The sequence below is a fragment of the Pantherophis guttatus genome, chromosome 2 (assembly GCF_059756535.1).
Source record: "Pantherophis guttatus breed Tessera chromosome 2, ASM5975653v1, whole genome shotgun sequence".
In the NCBI taxonomy this organism is placed as follows: domain Eukaryota; kingdom Metazoa; phylum Chordata; class Lepidosauria; order Squamata; family Colubridae; genus Pantherophis; species Pantherophis guttatus.
This window is the reverse complement of record NC_142064.1, coordinates 130,572,892-130,590,819: the sequence shown is the minus strand read 5'-3', so window position 1 is coordinate 130,590,819 and position 17,928 is coordinate 130,572,892. Positions and strand designations below refer to the sequence as shown.

Genomic DNA, 17,928 nt, shown 5'->3' with positions numbered 1-17,928 from the left:
TCTTCCAGTTGACTGGAGGGAGAACCCGAGGTGGAGCTATGCTCATCGTCTTCCTTTTGTCAGCAGTTTTCCATGAATACATACTCACCTTGTCCCTTGGCTTCTTCTATCCTGTCATATTTGTGCTTTTTGTCATGCCTGGAGGTTAGTACTGCCTCAGGAAATGGACTGAACCTTTCCTCAGAGGATTCAAGCAAGGCCCATTAAAAAATAATGTGACATGGATTGCTCCTGGTGAACCTTCTTTCATTCTGTTCTACCCTCCTTTGGTTTGGGGTTTCTACACTTGAAAAGCAAGACCAGAAACAAAACTAATAACTGGAAAACAAAATTTTGTTATTTCAGAAGTCCAATTACATTTCCAAAACAGATGCTTTAGTCACAATTAGGACACAGATAGAAGAGCAACAGGAAAATAGCCTAGGCCTAGGTTCTAGGTTCTAGGAGCAGAGAGTTCCACCTGCAAGGGCATTGCTTTGAGGATTCTATTTCCCAAATTATTTTACCTCCATGGGAGAAGGGATGGGGCACATTGACTTGTAATTAAAATGGAAATTGCTGTTATTTTAGTTTTGGTAATGAGGAAAGTTCTTATTGTAGATAAGAGTTATTAGAAATCAGTAACTGAGAGATCTCCTTGGCTCAGTGTGGCTGGAATATACACAACTAACCCTTTTTTTGTTTGTCTTTATAGTGTTCTTTAACTTTGTTCTCAATGATAAGAGAAAAGGCCCTTTCTGGAACATCATCATGTGGATATGCCTCTCTTTGGGCTCAACAATTATTTTCTCCTTATTATTCCAAGAGTGGTTTGCTCAGGTCCACTGTCCACTCAAGGAGGTGAGTAGGCAGTTTACCTTCTGGAGATAGAATAAGTCTTGGATTCCGTCTTTATACCATTTTTCATTAATGAAAATATCTCTTCTTCCAAGAGGGTCAAGCCTACTAACTGGTATATATTCCATCTGCTAAAATTAAGGTAAAGAAGGTGGGGAATTCAGAAACACCAGGAACTTGCAAATGAAATTGTTATGAAGCTAAGAGCTGATTCTAATATAGTCTGTACCTATATATCTTTATCTTTATCTTTATTCAAATTTCTATACCGCCCTTCTCCTTTCGGACTCAGGGCGGTGAACAGCCAAAAAATAAAACATTTTATATATAAAAGTTAAAATAAATTTAAAATAATTAAATAAATTTGGCCCATTAATTTAAAACATTCCAATTAAAACCATATCAAAATTATTTAAAACCAATCATAAAATCAGGACAGCCCGGCTAACTGAAAAAAATAGGTTTTGAGAGCCCGACGAAAAGTCCGGAGGTCTGGGATCACTCGTATCTCTGGGGGTAGATTGTTCCAGAGGGTGGGTGCTACCACAGAGAAGGCTCTCCCCCTGGGGGTCGCCAGCCGACATTGCCTGGCTGACAGCACCCTGAGGAGGCCCTCTCTGTGGGAGCGAACTGGCCGGTGGGAGGCAATTGGTGGCAGGAGGCGGTCCCGTAGATACCCCAGCCCTAAGTATCTACGGTATCCCGTAGATACCCCGGCCCCGGCCTTAATATATACTTATTAAGTAATTTGACAGACTGACCGACCGACTGACCAGTTGATTTGCGCCATTAAGCTGGTTCTGATTCCTAGTTACAACATAAATAAATCTTCTCCATGTGGATCTATGCCTACTTGTTCTTTCAAGTCTCCCTATAGTGCAGTCATAGCCAGTATAACTCCATCCACTTTGCTGCTGGTCATCCTTCTCTTCTGTTTCCTTCCTTCTTTTCCAACGTTCTTTATTCCTAGCCTTATTTACCTGTATCTATGCTATACATATAAATATGTATTTTATTTTTAACCTGCTTTTATTTCTGGTCAATTCAAGGTGCTACACATATCTAATGCTCCTGTTTCCTATTTTCTCAACAACAAACCTGTGAGGTGGGCTGGGCTGAAAGTGGGTGACTGGCCCCAAGTCACTCAGCTTACTTTCATCCCTAAGGGAAGCCTAGAATTCACAGTCTCCTAGGATAGGATAGGATAGGATAGGATAGGATAGGATAGGATAGGATAGGATAGGATAGGATAGGATAGGATAGGATAGGATAGGATAGGATAGGACAGGACAGGACAGGACAGGACAGAATTCTTTATTGGCCAAGTGTGATTGGACACACAAGGAATTTGTCTTGGTGCATACGCTGTCAGTGTACATAAAAGAAAAGATACGGAGATGCTTTGATAGACTTCCGGTGGTGCTGTTGGGGCAGTGCAGAAGGAAAAGGACGAGCTCCGTCCTTTACCTCTGATTTTTCCGCAATTGGGGACCCTCGCAGGCACGTGGAGCTTGTCTTGTGTGGAATATTGACAAGACAGATAAATTATAGAAAATGATTAATGACTTAGAAATAGAAATTCCCCCTTTTCTTCCTTTGAATAATTTTGTTGGTTTTTGTTTTGATATTTGATATTGTTCCTTGGTAAGATTATATCTAAAAATATATAGATTAAGTGTTATTAGTATTATTAATAATTATTGATTATTTAGATTATGGTGAAGAAATCAGATTCAACAGAGAAATAGTTATAAATTTTTATAAATTCTTGTAAATTAAATATTTAAGAGTAGAAATACCTATTATATCAATTATATTCATATAATATAGTTCAACTTACTATAAGTAAGTAATTAACTAAGCAATTAATTTGTAACTGGATTGTAATTATATTGTACTGTATCTCTATGTTGGGTTATTGATATATAATTGTAAATCTCTGATTAAGTAATTAAGGATAATACAATAGAAATAGAAACTAGAGCGTAAAATATATATAAACTATAAATAATAGATAAGCAACTCAGTGACAACAGTGGATGGTAATTTGGGCAAAAATTTATAATATTCTGGGAGAACAAAGCAGAATCTTAAAAGAAATGACTAGTATTACTACCACAACCTTAAGAGCAGAGAAAAAGGTGGCATCAAATCCGACGGTGGTGATGGCCTCCCCTTCGAGCCAGAAAAAAATAGACATGATGCTCCCGGTAGAAAAACCTAATACTAACTTATCAGTTGAAATGATGCAATCTACACTGGTTACAATACAGGACACCATGATGAAACGTCAAGAGACAATGGTTAAAAATCATGGTGACCTGAAATTGGATATACAAACATTAGATACCAAAATGGATTCAATTCAACAGGCAATGCAAAAAAATGGACAAAGAATTAAATCAGTTGAAATGAAAACAGAACAAACTGGGAAAAAAATTAGAACAGGTAGACCAAAAATGATCAGACGAAAAGGAAAAAGATACTTTCAAAATTAATGAAACAGAATGTAGATATAATATGTCTCCAAGAGGTACATATTAGAAAACAAGAAAAGAAATACCTGGAATACAATAAATTAGGGAACTTGTTTGCAGCATTATCAGAAAAAAGGAAGAAAGGGGTAGTGGTATATGTCAGAAAAGAAATAATAGCTAAAGTAATTTATGCGGATCCCAAAGGAAGAATACTTATGATTGAAGTGATAAGAGGAGAAACTAGGATGTTATTAATTAATATTTACGCTCCCAACAAAAAACAGAAGGAATATTATAGGAAACTGCATGATATGATTATTGAGGTGGACTATTCAAATATATGTATAGTGGATGATTATAATGGAATAATAGATATAAGAAATGATTATATTTGCAATAAAACAAAAACAAAAAAAGAATGTACTGCTGAAAACTTTTTTTAATATGACTGAAGAATTGAATCTAAATGATATATGGAGGTTATTAAACCCCAAAGAAAAGAAATCTACTTTCTATTCTAATCCACATGATTCCTTTTCAAGAATAGATATGGTATGGGCAAATAAAGAAATAATTAAAGAAATTGAAAAGATAGAGATTCTCCCTAATGATTGGGCAGACCATAACCCCCTGAGAATAACTTGGAAAGGCCAAAAAAGGAAACCTAAGAGATGGACTCTAAATATACAAATACTACAGGAAAAGAAATATTTAGAGAAAATAGAAAAAGAATTGATCTTATTCCTCGACATAAATAAAAAACATTACACATCATTACAGAATTTATGGGATACATTAAAGGCATTTACGAGAGGAATAACAATAGCATATACATCGATGAGGAACAGGGGGAAAAAGCAACAACAGGATATACTACTGAAAAAATTAGAGTATCTAGAAAATAAATTTCAATTAAACTTAGATGACCTTCAGATTAAAGAAGAATTAATATCAGTTAAACATGAACTGAACTTAATTGAACAAATAGACCATATCAAAAAGATTAAATATATGAAACAATATCAATTTGAAAACGCAAATAAACCGAGGAGGTGGCTGGCATATAAACTTAAAAAAGAAAGAGAAAGCAGGATAATTTACCAATTACAAGATGAGGTGGGCGATTTACAAAATAGTAAGGAAGAAATTAGGATAACATTAGTATATTTCGAAAATTTGTATAATCAAGAGGAAGTGGAGATGGAAAAAATAAATACTTATTTAAAAGAGGAAGGTATGCCCAGATTAGAGGATGAAGAACAGATGGTATTAAATAGAGAGATCTCTTTGGAAGAACTAAAAGAAGCAATTCATAGACAAAAAATTAATAAAACTCCGGGACCTGATGGGCTACCAGGTGAATTTTATAAAAAAAATGGGGGAAATACTAGAACTGATACTCTTAGACTTGTATAATGAGGTATTGTTGGAAGCAAAAATGCCCAGCTTGTGGAGAGAGGCATACATCACAGTCATCATGAAAGAAAGTACCGACCCAACCCAGATTCAAAACTACAGACCAATTTCTCTTTTGTTTATTGAAAAAGTTTTTCAAATACAAATTTTTCCCCCTTTCCCCCCCTCCCTAACCCCCCCTCCCCCCCCTCCCCCCATGGCTTCTTCAAAATAAAATCATTGATATCAACTTAAATAATACTTTACCATCCTTTTACACCACCCCCCACATGCTAACCCTTTCTTTCTAACATTGTTATTATATCCCCCTTATACTATACATTTCAAAGCAACCTTCAGCTATAAAACTATATAATCTACCCATTTCCTCCACCCCCATACATATATCTCTTAATTCAAATCTTTTACGTATATTAATATCTGAACCTAACATCCCTTTTAGTAGACTAAACAATCAGTAACCTAACCTATCTCCACCCATTTTCCTACAGGTCTACCATACATAATATTTTGATATCTTTGTTCTTCTGCCCATACCACACCACTAAAAAATATTTCCATATATAGACAAAATCCTCAAATGACTTTAAGTTTGTAATCCATATGATATCTTCTGTAATGTCTTTCAACTAGATTATTAATTCCATCACCCATGTTAGGGTAACATCAAGTTCTATTTCCAACAGTATATTCAGTATCTTCAATTACCATCTGCCCCCATCAATAATAAATGTTTTCGTATATAAAAAAACCACCCGAGTGACTTTATATTTATATTCCATATAATATCTTCTGTAGTGTCTTTCATCTAGATTATTAATTCCAACCACCATGTTAGGGTAACAACCAGATCTTCTGCATGCCCCACCATAATTCTCGTGCCTTATAGCTCAACATATACGTAATCCATTTTTCAAAGAGTCCAAAATAGTAAGTTCCAATCCACTCAGTTAGAGGCCTTCTTCCACATCCCTAAGGCACAGCACTGCAGAGATCTGTTATTCTTCTCAAAATAGTACAAGTCAATAATTTGCCTCAGCTATATTTTCATATATCAGCCATCTATAAGTCCCGCTTATTATATTTAATCGTCCCTTAAGTAACTGGCATTAGACTGTTGTTTAGTCTAAAAATTTTTAGTTTTGTAGGACCTGCTTCTTCTTTTCTTAACTTTTTGTGGTTTAGATCTCCATCCTGGTTGCCTTTCTAGGACTTGTATATCAGCTGATTGATTTCCATGCTGGTCTGTAACTTGATGAGACATCACATTAAAATCCAAAGCCGCCTCTCTTGTATTTATAAGTAATCCAGCTATAACCTTTAAAGGAGAATCCAAAAGCGACTCGTCTGAAAGGGCCTCTGTGACTTGTTGTTTTTCCATTACCTCCATCTCAATCTGCTTAGCCTGGGTTTCAGTCTCCTGTTCATTTTGCATTTCTTTATTCCCCTCCTGTGTTCCTAACACTGATGGCATACATGGAGATGTTAAATCCATTTTAAGAACCTTGTAGTAAAATTCTTCCGCTTTTTCAACAGTATTTAATTGATATCTTTCTCCTTGGTATCTCAATATTATACCAACTGGAGCATCCCACCTAAATGGAATGTTTTGTTTCTTTAGCTCAGTCACCAAAAATCCAAATTCCTTTCTATCTTTTAACATCTTGGACGCCAGCTCTTTATATATCCAAATCTTCCTTCCATTCAGTTCTAGAGTGGAGTTAAAAGACTTTTGCACAATATCATTTCTTGTTCCTTTATCAGTAAAGTAAATCACCACATCTCTAGGCAACTGCCTTTGCTTTGCAACCCAAGAATTTACTCTGTAGGCCTTATCAATCTTACAGGATACCTCTTCAGGACTAACCTTTAAAATCACAGCCAGAACTTCAGCAGACATCTTTCTCAAATCATCTCTATTATTTTCCTGTAGTCCCCTCATTCTGACCGCAAATTCCATGGACCTGTATTGCATCATTGTAACTTCTTTTTCAATCCTTTGTTTTATATTATCTGCATTGTAAGTCTTGTGATCAGCTTCCTTTTTAGACTTTACTTCTGAGCTATTGTCTTGAATATTTATCAAATCATTTTCAATTCTTTGTATTTTATTGTCCAGATTATAAATCTTATGATCAACTTCCTTCATTTTAGACTCTAGTTCTGAATTAATATCTTTATCCAGCTTTATAACTATTTCTGAAAAGGTTTCCAGAGCTGTTACAAACTGTTGTTTCAGATTGGCATATTTTTGTTGTACCAACTCTTTAATTTCCTGCCTGAATTTTTCAAGATTCTGGTTCACAATCTCATCATGTCTTGCCATCTCCTCCAAGACAAATTCTTTTAGGTCTTTAAAGCCATTCTTCTGAGTCTGCAAGTTCAAAACTTGTTCATATGGTTTGTAAATGGGGGACCCCCCCCCCCGCTGCTTGTTTGTCTGGCTTTATCAGTTTTAACGCCATCCTGCCACATAGACAAACTCTTTTTAAAGAAAAAGCCTTCTCTCCAAACAGTATCAATATCAAATCTCCAAGAAGGAAGAAACATAAAGTAGAAATTTTTCTTTTCAATTCTAGCCAGCGCTATTATTTCTGCTACTTTGTAACGTGTTAAACTATTCAGGCGGAAGGACTTTCACTTTCAGCTTTCTTCTTCTCAAGCCTCAGCCAGTCGCCATTTTAAACTTTTTTTTTCTTCGCTTTTAAAATCACTTATAAAATTGTTAGAAATACTTGCGATTTAGGGTCCAGAATCCGGATTTCATCCTATTTGTTTAAACAATCTGTTGATTTTCATTAAATGGATTGGTCCCGTCGCCTGGCTCTGCAAGAAGCAGAATTCTCTTGAAGCCCGGAGCAGCGGCGAGCTGAAAAGGGAGCCACATTCTGCTTCCTCCCCAAGAGTAATAAAAAACTCTGGGGAGTTCGCAGAGGGCTCTACCTGTCCTCGCCAGCTCTATCTCACGTCTCCTCAAGGAGATGGAGTTTTTCAAGCCGTCTCTCAGCTGTAGAGACAGCTCTTTACAGGCAACGAGGCTGGCAGTCCCAAAAGACCGTCTGGCGGCGATGGAAGCCAAACCGGAAGCCCGACCAATTTCTCTTTTGAATACTGATTACAAGATCTTTATGACCATTATGGCAGTAAGGATGAAAAAAAGATTGAATGGAATTATCCACTCCGATCAGAATGGCTTTCTCCCAAGGAGGCAAATTAAAGATAATACAAGGATGGTTTTGAATATATTAGAATATTACGAAGCGCATCCAGAGAAACAAGTAGCCCTTGTTTTTCTGGATGCGCAGAAAGCCTTCGATAATTTAAATTGGACGTACATGATAAAACAATTAAAGAAATGAAATTTGGTACTAAATTTGAACAGATGATCGAAACAATTTATTCCACCCAAAAAGCAAATATTATAATTAATGGGGAAATTACAAAATCATTCGAGATAAAAAAAGGAGTTCGCCAGGGATGCCCTTTATCACCACTGATTTTTATTCTGACATTAGAGTCATTTTTGAAAAAAATTAGGGCAAACACAGCGATTAAGGGGACCAAAATTAAGAGAGAAGAATATAAATTAAAAGCATTCACAGATGATTTGGTGTTTTTCATTGAGGATCCAAAAGAGACAGGGCCGATATTAATAAAGGAGATAGAAAAATATGGAGAAATATCCAGCCTTAAAATCAACAAGAGAAAAATAAAAATGATAGTCAAAAATATGATAAGACAACAAGAAAAAGAATTAGAAGGGAAATTGGGATTACAAAGCGCTAAAAAAATTAAATATTTAGGAATATGGTTGACGGCAAGATGCTCCTCAATAAAAGACAATAATTATACAAAACTTATACAGCAAATAAAATTGGATTTAGAAAGATGGGATGCACTACAAATATCTATGTTGGGCTGAATTGCAACCATCAAAATGAATGTTTTGCCAAAATTGTTATATCTTTTCCAGACCATATCCATAAAATTAGATAGGAAATTTTTTCTAGAACTGAACCAAATTACACTGAAATTTATATGGGCTGGCAGAAAACCACAAATAAAACTAACAGACCTCCAAGATAGCAGAAGCAGAGGTGGTCTAGGGCTCCCAGATTGGCGACTCTATTATAAAGCAGCAATTTTAACCTGGATTAAGGAGTGGACAAATTTAAGAAATAAAAAATTACTTATACTGGAAGGGCATGATTTTTAAAAAAGGGTGGCATGCCTTTCTATGAGATAAAGAAAATAAATCCCATTCATATTTTTTTCATCACAAAATACGAGGCCTTAATGCCAATATCACAAGAAATTTTTAAAAAACTTATATGAAAATATCTGGTGGGTGTCGACAATAGAGGCAATGATACACCCAAACGCTATGGATATGAACAAAATGGTCAAATATTATGAAATTTTAGACCCCCAAGGAAATTTAAAAAGCAGGCAAGATCTGGAGAAACAAGGAATTATTATTGATTGGTGGCCATATTTACAAATAAAATCACGGTATTCAAAAAACAAAGAGGATTATGGTATTGAATTGGTTCCACAATATTTAGATAAACTACTGATTGGCCCAGATGAAAAATTAATAACCAAATTGTATAAATATTTTTTGGAATTTGATAAAGAAGAGGAAATAGTGAAGGGAACGATGATAGCATGGGCAAAAAATGTAGGGCACAATATTGAATTAGAGAAATGGAAAATAATTTGGAATAAAAATAGTTAACTAACTAGATCAGTAAAATATAAGGAAAACCAATATAAAATGTTTTACCACTGGCATTTGGCTCCCTCAAGATTGGCAAAAATATATCCAAATTTGGCCCCAAATTGCTGGAAATGTGGACAGAAACACTCATGGTGGCTGTGTCCAGAATCAAAAAAATACTGGAAAAAAATAAAAAATTGGTTGCAAGAAATAACAGGTGTTCAATTAGAATTTGTACCAGAACTATACCTCCTGGGAATAATGGGAAAAACCTACGATAAGAAGACAAGACATATGATTTTACATATAACGACAGCGGCGAGATTGGCTTTTGCGCAATGTTGGAAAAATGTGAAGACGCCCTCCGAAGATCAAATAATCAAAAAAATTTACGACGGCACTGAAATGGACAAACTAACATTGGAACTGAAAGAAATGACAGAGTCGGAGTACTATGTATCATGGGAGAAATGGTACGAATGGATTAAAAAGAGAAAGATGAAACAGGCTCAGATATAACAAAATTTGACGAAGTAAAATATATAGACCATAAGTATTTTATAGGGATAAGTTTTGTAAATGGACACAGTTCTGCCTAAAAAATAGTTCTTTTCTTTTTGTTCCTTTTTTTCATCCCTTTTTTCCCCTTTTCTTTCTTTTTCCTTTCTTCCTCTCTTTCTTTTTTTGTATCTCTTATATTCTTTTTGTTGTTGTTGTTTTTGCTTATATTTTTGTATGTATGTTTTTGGTTTCGTGTTTATTGAAAAATTAATTTAAAAATTTAAAAGAAAAGATACATTCATCAATTAACAGGCTACTTAGTGGCGATAAAAGCCGACACATGCCTTGAATAAAGTCAATAAAGAACAGAAACTGACAGGATTAGGGCAGGGTAACACCCAGGAAACCCATCAATCACCCATCTAGGGATGGGATTAACCTCTTCCCTTCAGGAAGAAAGACAAGATTACAAACATTTTCATTATAAAGAGTATTAAGTAACACTTCTGTGATCAGCTGATACTCCCTGGAGTTTCCCAAGACCTTTAATAGCTGCTGCAGTTGGCTATTTCTTGTTTCTTCCTGGGGGAAAAAGATACAGGAGTGGACAATGAAGCAGCTTGATCATACAGGCCGTGAATGTAATGCATGTGTGGTCCAGCCAGCTGTATTGCTTCTGCTGTGAAGCACCTGATTTAGAACATAGAGAACATAGAGAGTTGGAAAGGACCTCAGAGGTCTTCTAGTCCAACTCCCTGCTCGAGCAGGACCCTATATCATTTCAGACAAATAAATTGTCCCATCTCTTTTTGAAAACCTCTAGTGATGGAGCACCTACAACTTCTGAAGGCAAGCTATTCCATTGGTTGATTGGTCTCACTCTTAGGAAATTTCTCCTTAGTCCTAGGTAGATGGACCCCTCATTTTTTTTTTGGAGCCCCTCAAATATTGGAACAGTGCTATTTTATTGTGCTATTGTATTGTGAGTTGTGAGCGCTATTTTATTCTGAGTTGGGGTGATGTTTGGCAAAATTGATTAAATGGAAAAGAGGGCATGGTTGAATTTGCTTTTTAAATCCTTTTAGCACTTCTCGAGATAAAAAGTGAAAGAACATTAAAACGATCACCAGTATTGTAGAGCTGGTGCAATTTTTGCACTGTCAATTTGAAACAATCTCAAAATTTCCAATGAAAAGAGCACATAAAAGAGGCATCGATGACTTTCCTACCTTTCTTTTTTATATAAAAAGTTTTTTTAAAAAATTTTTTAACACAGAGACAAATACACATACAATGTATTTTTTCTGAACAGAGTATTGGCCGGTTCACAAATTTAAACAATTTTAGTCATTTCAACACAATTTATATATTCCCTTTTTGCCACAGTATTTATTCTATTTTTTTCTTTCTTCCTTCCTTCTTTTTCTTTTTTAAATCAATATTACCTATTCATCCTAACTCTAATCTTAACCAAGTTCCATTTTTTCCTTCTTCTCTATATTATACCCCTTAAGTTTAAAATCTCATTTAACATAATTCCTAATATTACAATCATTATTTCATATCAAAATAATAAATCAAAAACATTTTATACCATGTATTTCCTTAAGTCTTGTTCGACATCATACATTCCAGTATCTTAGTAAAAAATCAATCAATTATATAACAGTTTTTTCTTTATATCCTTAAATCTTATCTCTAATTTTCAAATACTTTGTTAAAAATATATATTTATATCTCTTCAAACAATATCTTAATCATTTCTACTTTCATCACAATTTAGCTATTTCAAAATACAGTATCATTTCTCCTTCCAGTTGTTATAAACTCCAACAGTGTAATTAAAAGTATTCCGATTTTTATCATTTCTACTTTCACCACCGTCTATTTCAAAATACAATATCATTTCACCTTCCAATTACTAAAATTTCCCCAATTAAATTTGTTCATATTTTTAAAACTTGTCACAATTTCATCTTTTTACCATTATTCATTTCATCTATAAATCATACTTCAATTCATATTTCAATTCTAAATGTATACAACATATTCCTCTTTTATTTCATTCCCTTTCCCTTTCTGTTTTTATTTATTTATTTTTTCTTTCCCCTTCTTTTCTTTTGTGCTTTAAAAACCTGAACTCTCCTGTTTTGTCCTATATTTCCCATTATTTCCCATCTCTTTCCCCTTTTTCTTTTCTTTCCATTGTTAATTCCAGTGTAATCATTTTGTGTTTTAAAATCATAAGCTCCTCTATTTTGCCCTGTATTTCCCATTATTTTCCATCCCTTCTCCTTCTTTCTAATATTTCCACTGTTAATCTCAGTGTAATCACTTAATTTTTTTTATTCTTTCTATTCCGTCCTCTTTTCCTTCGTCTCTTTCCCCCTTTTCTATTTTTTCCATTGTTAATCCCAATGTAATCTTTAAAGCTCTCCTTTTTATTATTATTACTGACATAGTCATTTAATTTTCCATGATCCATCTCTTTGTCTTTGTCTTCTTCTTTATTGTCAGTCTCTCTTGCTTCTCATTGGTTGTTTCCTTGTCAGCTTGAATGTGTTCTAACTCAATTTTTAAATCATCCGGTTTTGATTTTCCATGCAACATTATAGTCATTTCCCTTATATCCATTTTCAGTGATAAATACATCATTTTCATCATTTCTTTAAGTTCTTGCATCATTTTGTTCTTTTTAAGTTAATATTATTCCAATTTAAAATTGTGTTGTAGTCCTCCATTTTTAATCATCAAAGTCAAACCGTTTGTAGACAAACAAACCCTCTTTGGAAGTTCTCACGACTGTTATGGCTTTCAAAGTAAAGTTTTTTCCAAAACAATTTTTTTGTACTGTAATGATCTTGTTTCTCCAGAAGATGTCTCTGTACAATCGACAATCTGAGTCAGCACTGTAAAAGTATCCATTTTGTTTTACAATCCACTTTAACGATCTTTACTAATCTAATTTTCTTCTTCTTTTTTGCCTTTGTATCAAGGGTGGGTTCTATTTACCTTTACTACCAGTTCGCAGTGGGGCCGCACACGCGTGTGCGCTTCGCTCGCGTGTGCGCGTGCTTGTCTGCGCATGCGCAGAAGCGTTTTGATGACATTGAGGTCGGTGGGCGGAGCTTCCCACCAGTTTTACTACCAGTTCTATAGAACCGGTGCGAACCGGAGGCAACCCAGCACTGCTTTGTATGCACCAAATCAATTTATAGTCCAGTCCAAATTTATCAAATCTAGAATTTTCTATATGGTTTATGTCCAATCCTGTTAAAAATATTTTCTTTTGAGGCTCTTTTTCTTATGTTCAATTTAATCTCTCCAAATTCAATATCCACCTTTAAAGTTTAAGCATCAGATTCCGTTTTGGGCTTTAATGTTTTTCACTTTTCCGCTTTTTCTTTTCTCTGTCAATTGTCTCCCCCCAACGCTATTTAGCTGCTGTTTCCACGCCGGGGTAACTTTAAAAATTTCCAATTTTTCTTTTATTATCTGTAAGTTGGCTAATCACTCACCCGGTACCAATACTCCGTCCAAATCTTCGCTCCTGCACAATTCTTATTCCGGTTGCCCCAGCTTCATGGCGGTTCACAATGGCCGCCCCCCCCCCCCCCGCCGCCATTGGATCGAAGAGTTTTCTCTGGCTTTCCGAGAAACTTGCCTGTTCCTCTTTAGCCAACCAAGATGCCTCTTCTTTTTCACTGTCCCTACAGGACAGTTCCGGTCCGAAGACCCCCCCAACGGCGGTTCGTCTGGCTGAGTTTTCATCAGGCTTGCTGCAACACTTCCGGGTTCCAAATGACTTTCCTATCTTTCTGTAGTTGATTAGGTTGTGCCAGCTTGACGAAAGGTGGATGTCTCAGCTCTCTTCTCCCTAGATCCTCTACTTTTTGCACCCTGGTACCTCCACCTTTCTGTCTTAATGTAGCTGCTTAGTGATTTCTGCTACCATTGCCTTCAGTCACATGGATGTATCTACCTGATGTTTTCCCACATAATCCTAGGATGTGAGACAGGTAAAAATTTCACAGGCTATGCCATTACTGAAGAATAAACCAAAAAGTAGAGAAAAATAAAGTGGATAAAAATGAAATAAATGCAGTAGTGTAAGGCATGTGACAAGGCAGTCAGCACCCCTTCTCCTTTAGAAGGACATCATTCTCACAAATGATTTGTTTATTTTGCTAGATGTTTATCTTGTCTTCATTACTTTATAAGGAACTCAAGGTGGAGAACTTACCTAATATTCCTTCCTCCTCTTAGTTTCCCCACAACCACAATTTAAGAAGTGGTTTTGGCTGTGAGAGAGTGACTGGTCCCTCAGCCGTTTTGTCAAGCCTAAAATGGGACTAGAACTCAGAGTCTCTTGGTTTCTAGGCCAGCACTAACCACTACTTTGTTTAAAAAGGAGGAAGGAATGTCAAAATAACTTGTAGGAATTGCATGCGAAAACAGGGTTGGAGGAAACAAACTTGTAAAGCTGCAAACATCACAGATAACATTTCAGAATAATCTCCCCTAGAATGATGCAAAAGTTGTAGCAAATTACAATCTGAGATGGACCTGTTAGTAAGAAAAGAGGCTAGAATGAGCAGTAATACTTTGCAAGATGCATCAAACCTGAAGCCAAGATGTTTGTTATTTATTTGCAAAAGGTGAGCATTCTTTTTATTTGAAAACTACTCGCTCCAGCGAGGTGAATGGCCAGGAGTGACAAGTAGTGACTGGCAGGGGAGGGGTGATGCGGGGCCAGGTGTGGTGAGGAAAGCCTTTGACAAGCAGCATCCTTCAAGTCTGGGCTACCTTGGGTTGCCTCCAGGAGTTGAGGGGCCTGAGAAGCAAAACTACCAGAGCTAGATTCTCCATCCCAGAATAGGTCAGGTCTGCAATTCAAAGTCTCTCCAGTGCTGCCTTCAACATTGCTGAGACTCTGGGAATATTATTGTGCTGATGGGCTCCTGATTATGTTGGAACATATATATGGCTGATCTTGCTGATCTAGATCTAAGCATGTGATTAGCTGGAATCCTTGTATCAATTTGTCTTGTGATAGTTCTCTCCCTTCTAGCTGTTCTTTCTCTCTTGACATAGTCATCATTTTCTTTTTTCAGAAGAGCTTCTGGGGGCTAGTGACTCCACGTTCCTGGTCTTGCCACCCATAAGCAACTATTTCCAGCCTACCCTAAACGTCTACTTTGCTTCAAAAATCACGTCTGACAAGGATAGCACATGACTCTGCTGCTGCGACAACAAGGACTCTCAACAAGGGCTTCCAAAGCTGTATTTGGAAATTCATTACCTGAGGCTGCTAAAATTTGGTTTGTAGGTTCAAAGGTTCTCATCTAGTAGAGACAAAACATCTACAAAGATCCCTGCTGTGTGAAGTTCATGGGTCTTCTTGGTGCTAAAATTCCAGGCAAAAGGGACAAAGGAAAATTTATAAATAACAATCTTTGGTTGTCTCCAAGACTTACAAGACTTATCTTTCTTTCTTAACCTACTTAAAAGAAAACGTGAGAGCTCCACCTTGAAACATAGGTTATCCCACATCCCAGCTTTAATCCAAACTAGGTGACTTTTAGGTCAATAGGCAGTTTTCCAGATACAGGTGAAATCCAGCTCCCGGCACGTCCATTGATGAGGAGTGATGGGAGTTACAGTTCAACAATATCAGAATTATTGCTTATATTTTCTATCTTTAGACTTTCATTCAACATTTTATCTCTAGCAGTACCTACTGTACTGTGTGAATGATTTTTGAAACTATATTTGGAAATAAAGTCAGATTATGCCAAATCAATCTTATTTCATTCTTTGACAAAGTGACTAAATTAGCAGACAAGCGAAATTCTGTGGACATAGTATACTTAGACTTCAGCAAGGCATTCAACAAAGTAGACCATGATCTACTTCTTGGAAAACTAGAAAAATGTGGGCTAGACACATCCCCACCACTTGAATTTGAATTTGTAACTGGCTGACAAACTGTACTCAATGAGTAGTCCTTAATGGCATGATGTCTACATGGAGGGAAGTAAGCAGTGGGGTTCCACAAGATTCCATCTTGGGACCGGTATTCTCCAATATTTTCATAAATGACTTAGATGAGGGAATAAAAAAGGAACTCATCAAATTTGCAGATGACACTACGCTGGCAGGAGTAGCCAACACCCCAGAAGACAAGCTCAGGAGCCAAAAAGATCTTGACAGACTTGAACAATGGGCCCTATCCAACAACATAAAATTCAATGTGGAAAAAAGTAAGATTTTACACCTAGACAGAAAAAAACCAAAGCTACAAGTACAGATTAGGTGAAACCTGGCTCAAAAACAGTAACTGTGAGAGGGACCTTGGAGCCTTAGTGGATGATCACTTAAACATGAGCTAGCAGTGTGCGGCAGCAGCAAAAAAAAGCTAATACAATCCTTGATTGTATAAACACAGGGGTAGAATCAAAATGACATGAAGTATTAGTATTGCTTTATAAATCTTTAATGACCACACCTGGAATACTGCATCCAGTTTGGGTCACCACATTACAAAAAAGATGTTGAGACTTTGGGGGGAAAAGTGCAAAGAAGATCAACTAAGATGATTAAGGGTCTGGAGACAAAAACATATGAAGAACAGTTGCAGGAATTGGGTATGGCCAGTCTAGAGAAAAGGACTAGGGGTGAAATGATAGCAGTATTTCAGTATATCAGGATCTGCCACACAGAAGAGGGGGTCAACTTATTTTCCAAAGCACCAGAAGACAAGACAAAAAACAATGGATGAAAATTAATCAAGGGGAGAAGCCACTTGGAATGATGGAGAAACTTTCTTGCCTTCAGAAGTTGTAGGTGCTACATCACTGGAGGTTTTTAAGAAAAGACTAGACAACCACATGTCTGAAATGGTATAGGACAGTGATGGCGAACCTTTTTCTCGTTGCGTGCCGGAAGTGTGTGTGTGTGTACGCACTATAACGCCCGTGCGTGCCAGCACCCATAATGCAATGCGACCCCCCCACACATGTGTATGCACACATGACACCCCACGCATGCACCCCACATTGCGCACATTCCCCCATGCATAGGTTCTGCATTGCGCATGCGCAGTCCCCCACATGCGCTTTGTGCCCCCTCTCCCGTGACTTGTTTTGGGCTTTCGGGAGTAGGGATTGAAGCCTCCACTTGCTGCTTCTGGCAGCGCAATGACCGGCTCTGCTGGATACAAGGGGATGGGGGAAAGATCTGCTTTCAGGGCTTCCTTTCTCCCCACCTGAGCAGACTGTCCAGGGGCAGGGATTGAAGCCCCCACTTGCTGCTTCTGACAGCGCAAGAACCGGCTCCGTTGGGTACAAGGGGGTGGGGGAAAGATCTGCTTTGGGGGCTTCCCTGTCTCCCCAGCCGAGCTCCAGACCTGTCCAGGCTGTCCAGGGGCAGGAAAAAGCTGCTGCTGGCTCCAGACTTGGCAGCCCGCAGGCTCAGCCCGAGCTTTACAAGCCTCTGTGGCACAAAAAGAATTGGCTGGCCCAAACAGCCCTGCCTCAGAATAACGAAGACAACGCCATCCCCACCCCCTTTCCACCTCCTCCAGAAACGGGCTAAGCGGGTCGCTCCCACTGCCATCCCCCCCATTCTTCATTCGTTGTGGTGCGAAGGGGGAAAAAACCCACAGGAAGTCCTGCTCCTGGTGCTGCCAGGGAAGAGGCACCGCAATAACCGCTGTTGCCTGGGATGAGGGGGTGCCAGGCTGGGGCTTCAATCCCTTTCCCTGGATAGCCTGCTTGGGTGTGGAGACAGGGAAGCCCCAGACCGCAGATCCTTCCCACCACCCCCTTGCACCCGGCGGCAGCAGTTCTTGTGGTCCTCTTCCCCAGCGGTGGCAGGAGTAGTTGGCGGGGGAGAGGGTGGTGGCAGGCTGTAGCAGCAGGCTGGTTGCACTGGCTACAAGGCAGCAGTGGCTCCTCCTCCTGCCACCCTTGCGCT

At 37.6% G+C, this 17,928-nt stretch overlaps 1 protein-coding gene across 1 annotated transcript in view; it reads left to right on the top strand.

Moving 5' to 3' along the window:
- Positions 1–15,750, top strand: part of LOC117659869 (sterol O-acyltransferase 2-like) — a 42,165-nt gene extending 26,415 nt beyond the window's left edge. Inside the window, exons 14-16 of the mRNA XM_087886738.1 lie at positions 9–144; positions 695–840; positions 15,066–15,750. Of these exons, the coding sequence (XP_087742864.1) occupies positions 9–144; positions 695–840; positions 15,066–15,116 (333 nt within the window). The 3' untranslated portion in view covers positions 15,117–15,750. The remainder of the gene's footprint in view (positions 1–8; positions 145–694; positions 841–15,065) is intronic.
- The last annotated feature ends 2,178 nt before the right edge of the window (positions 15,751–17,928 follow it).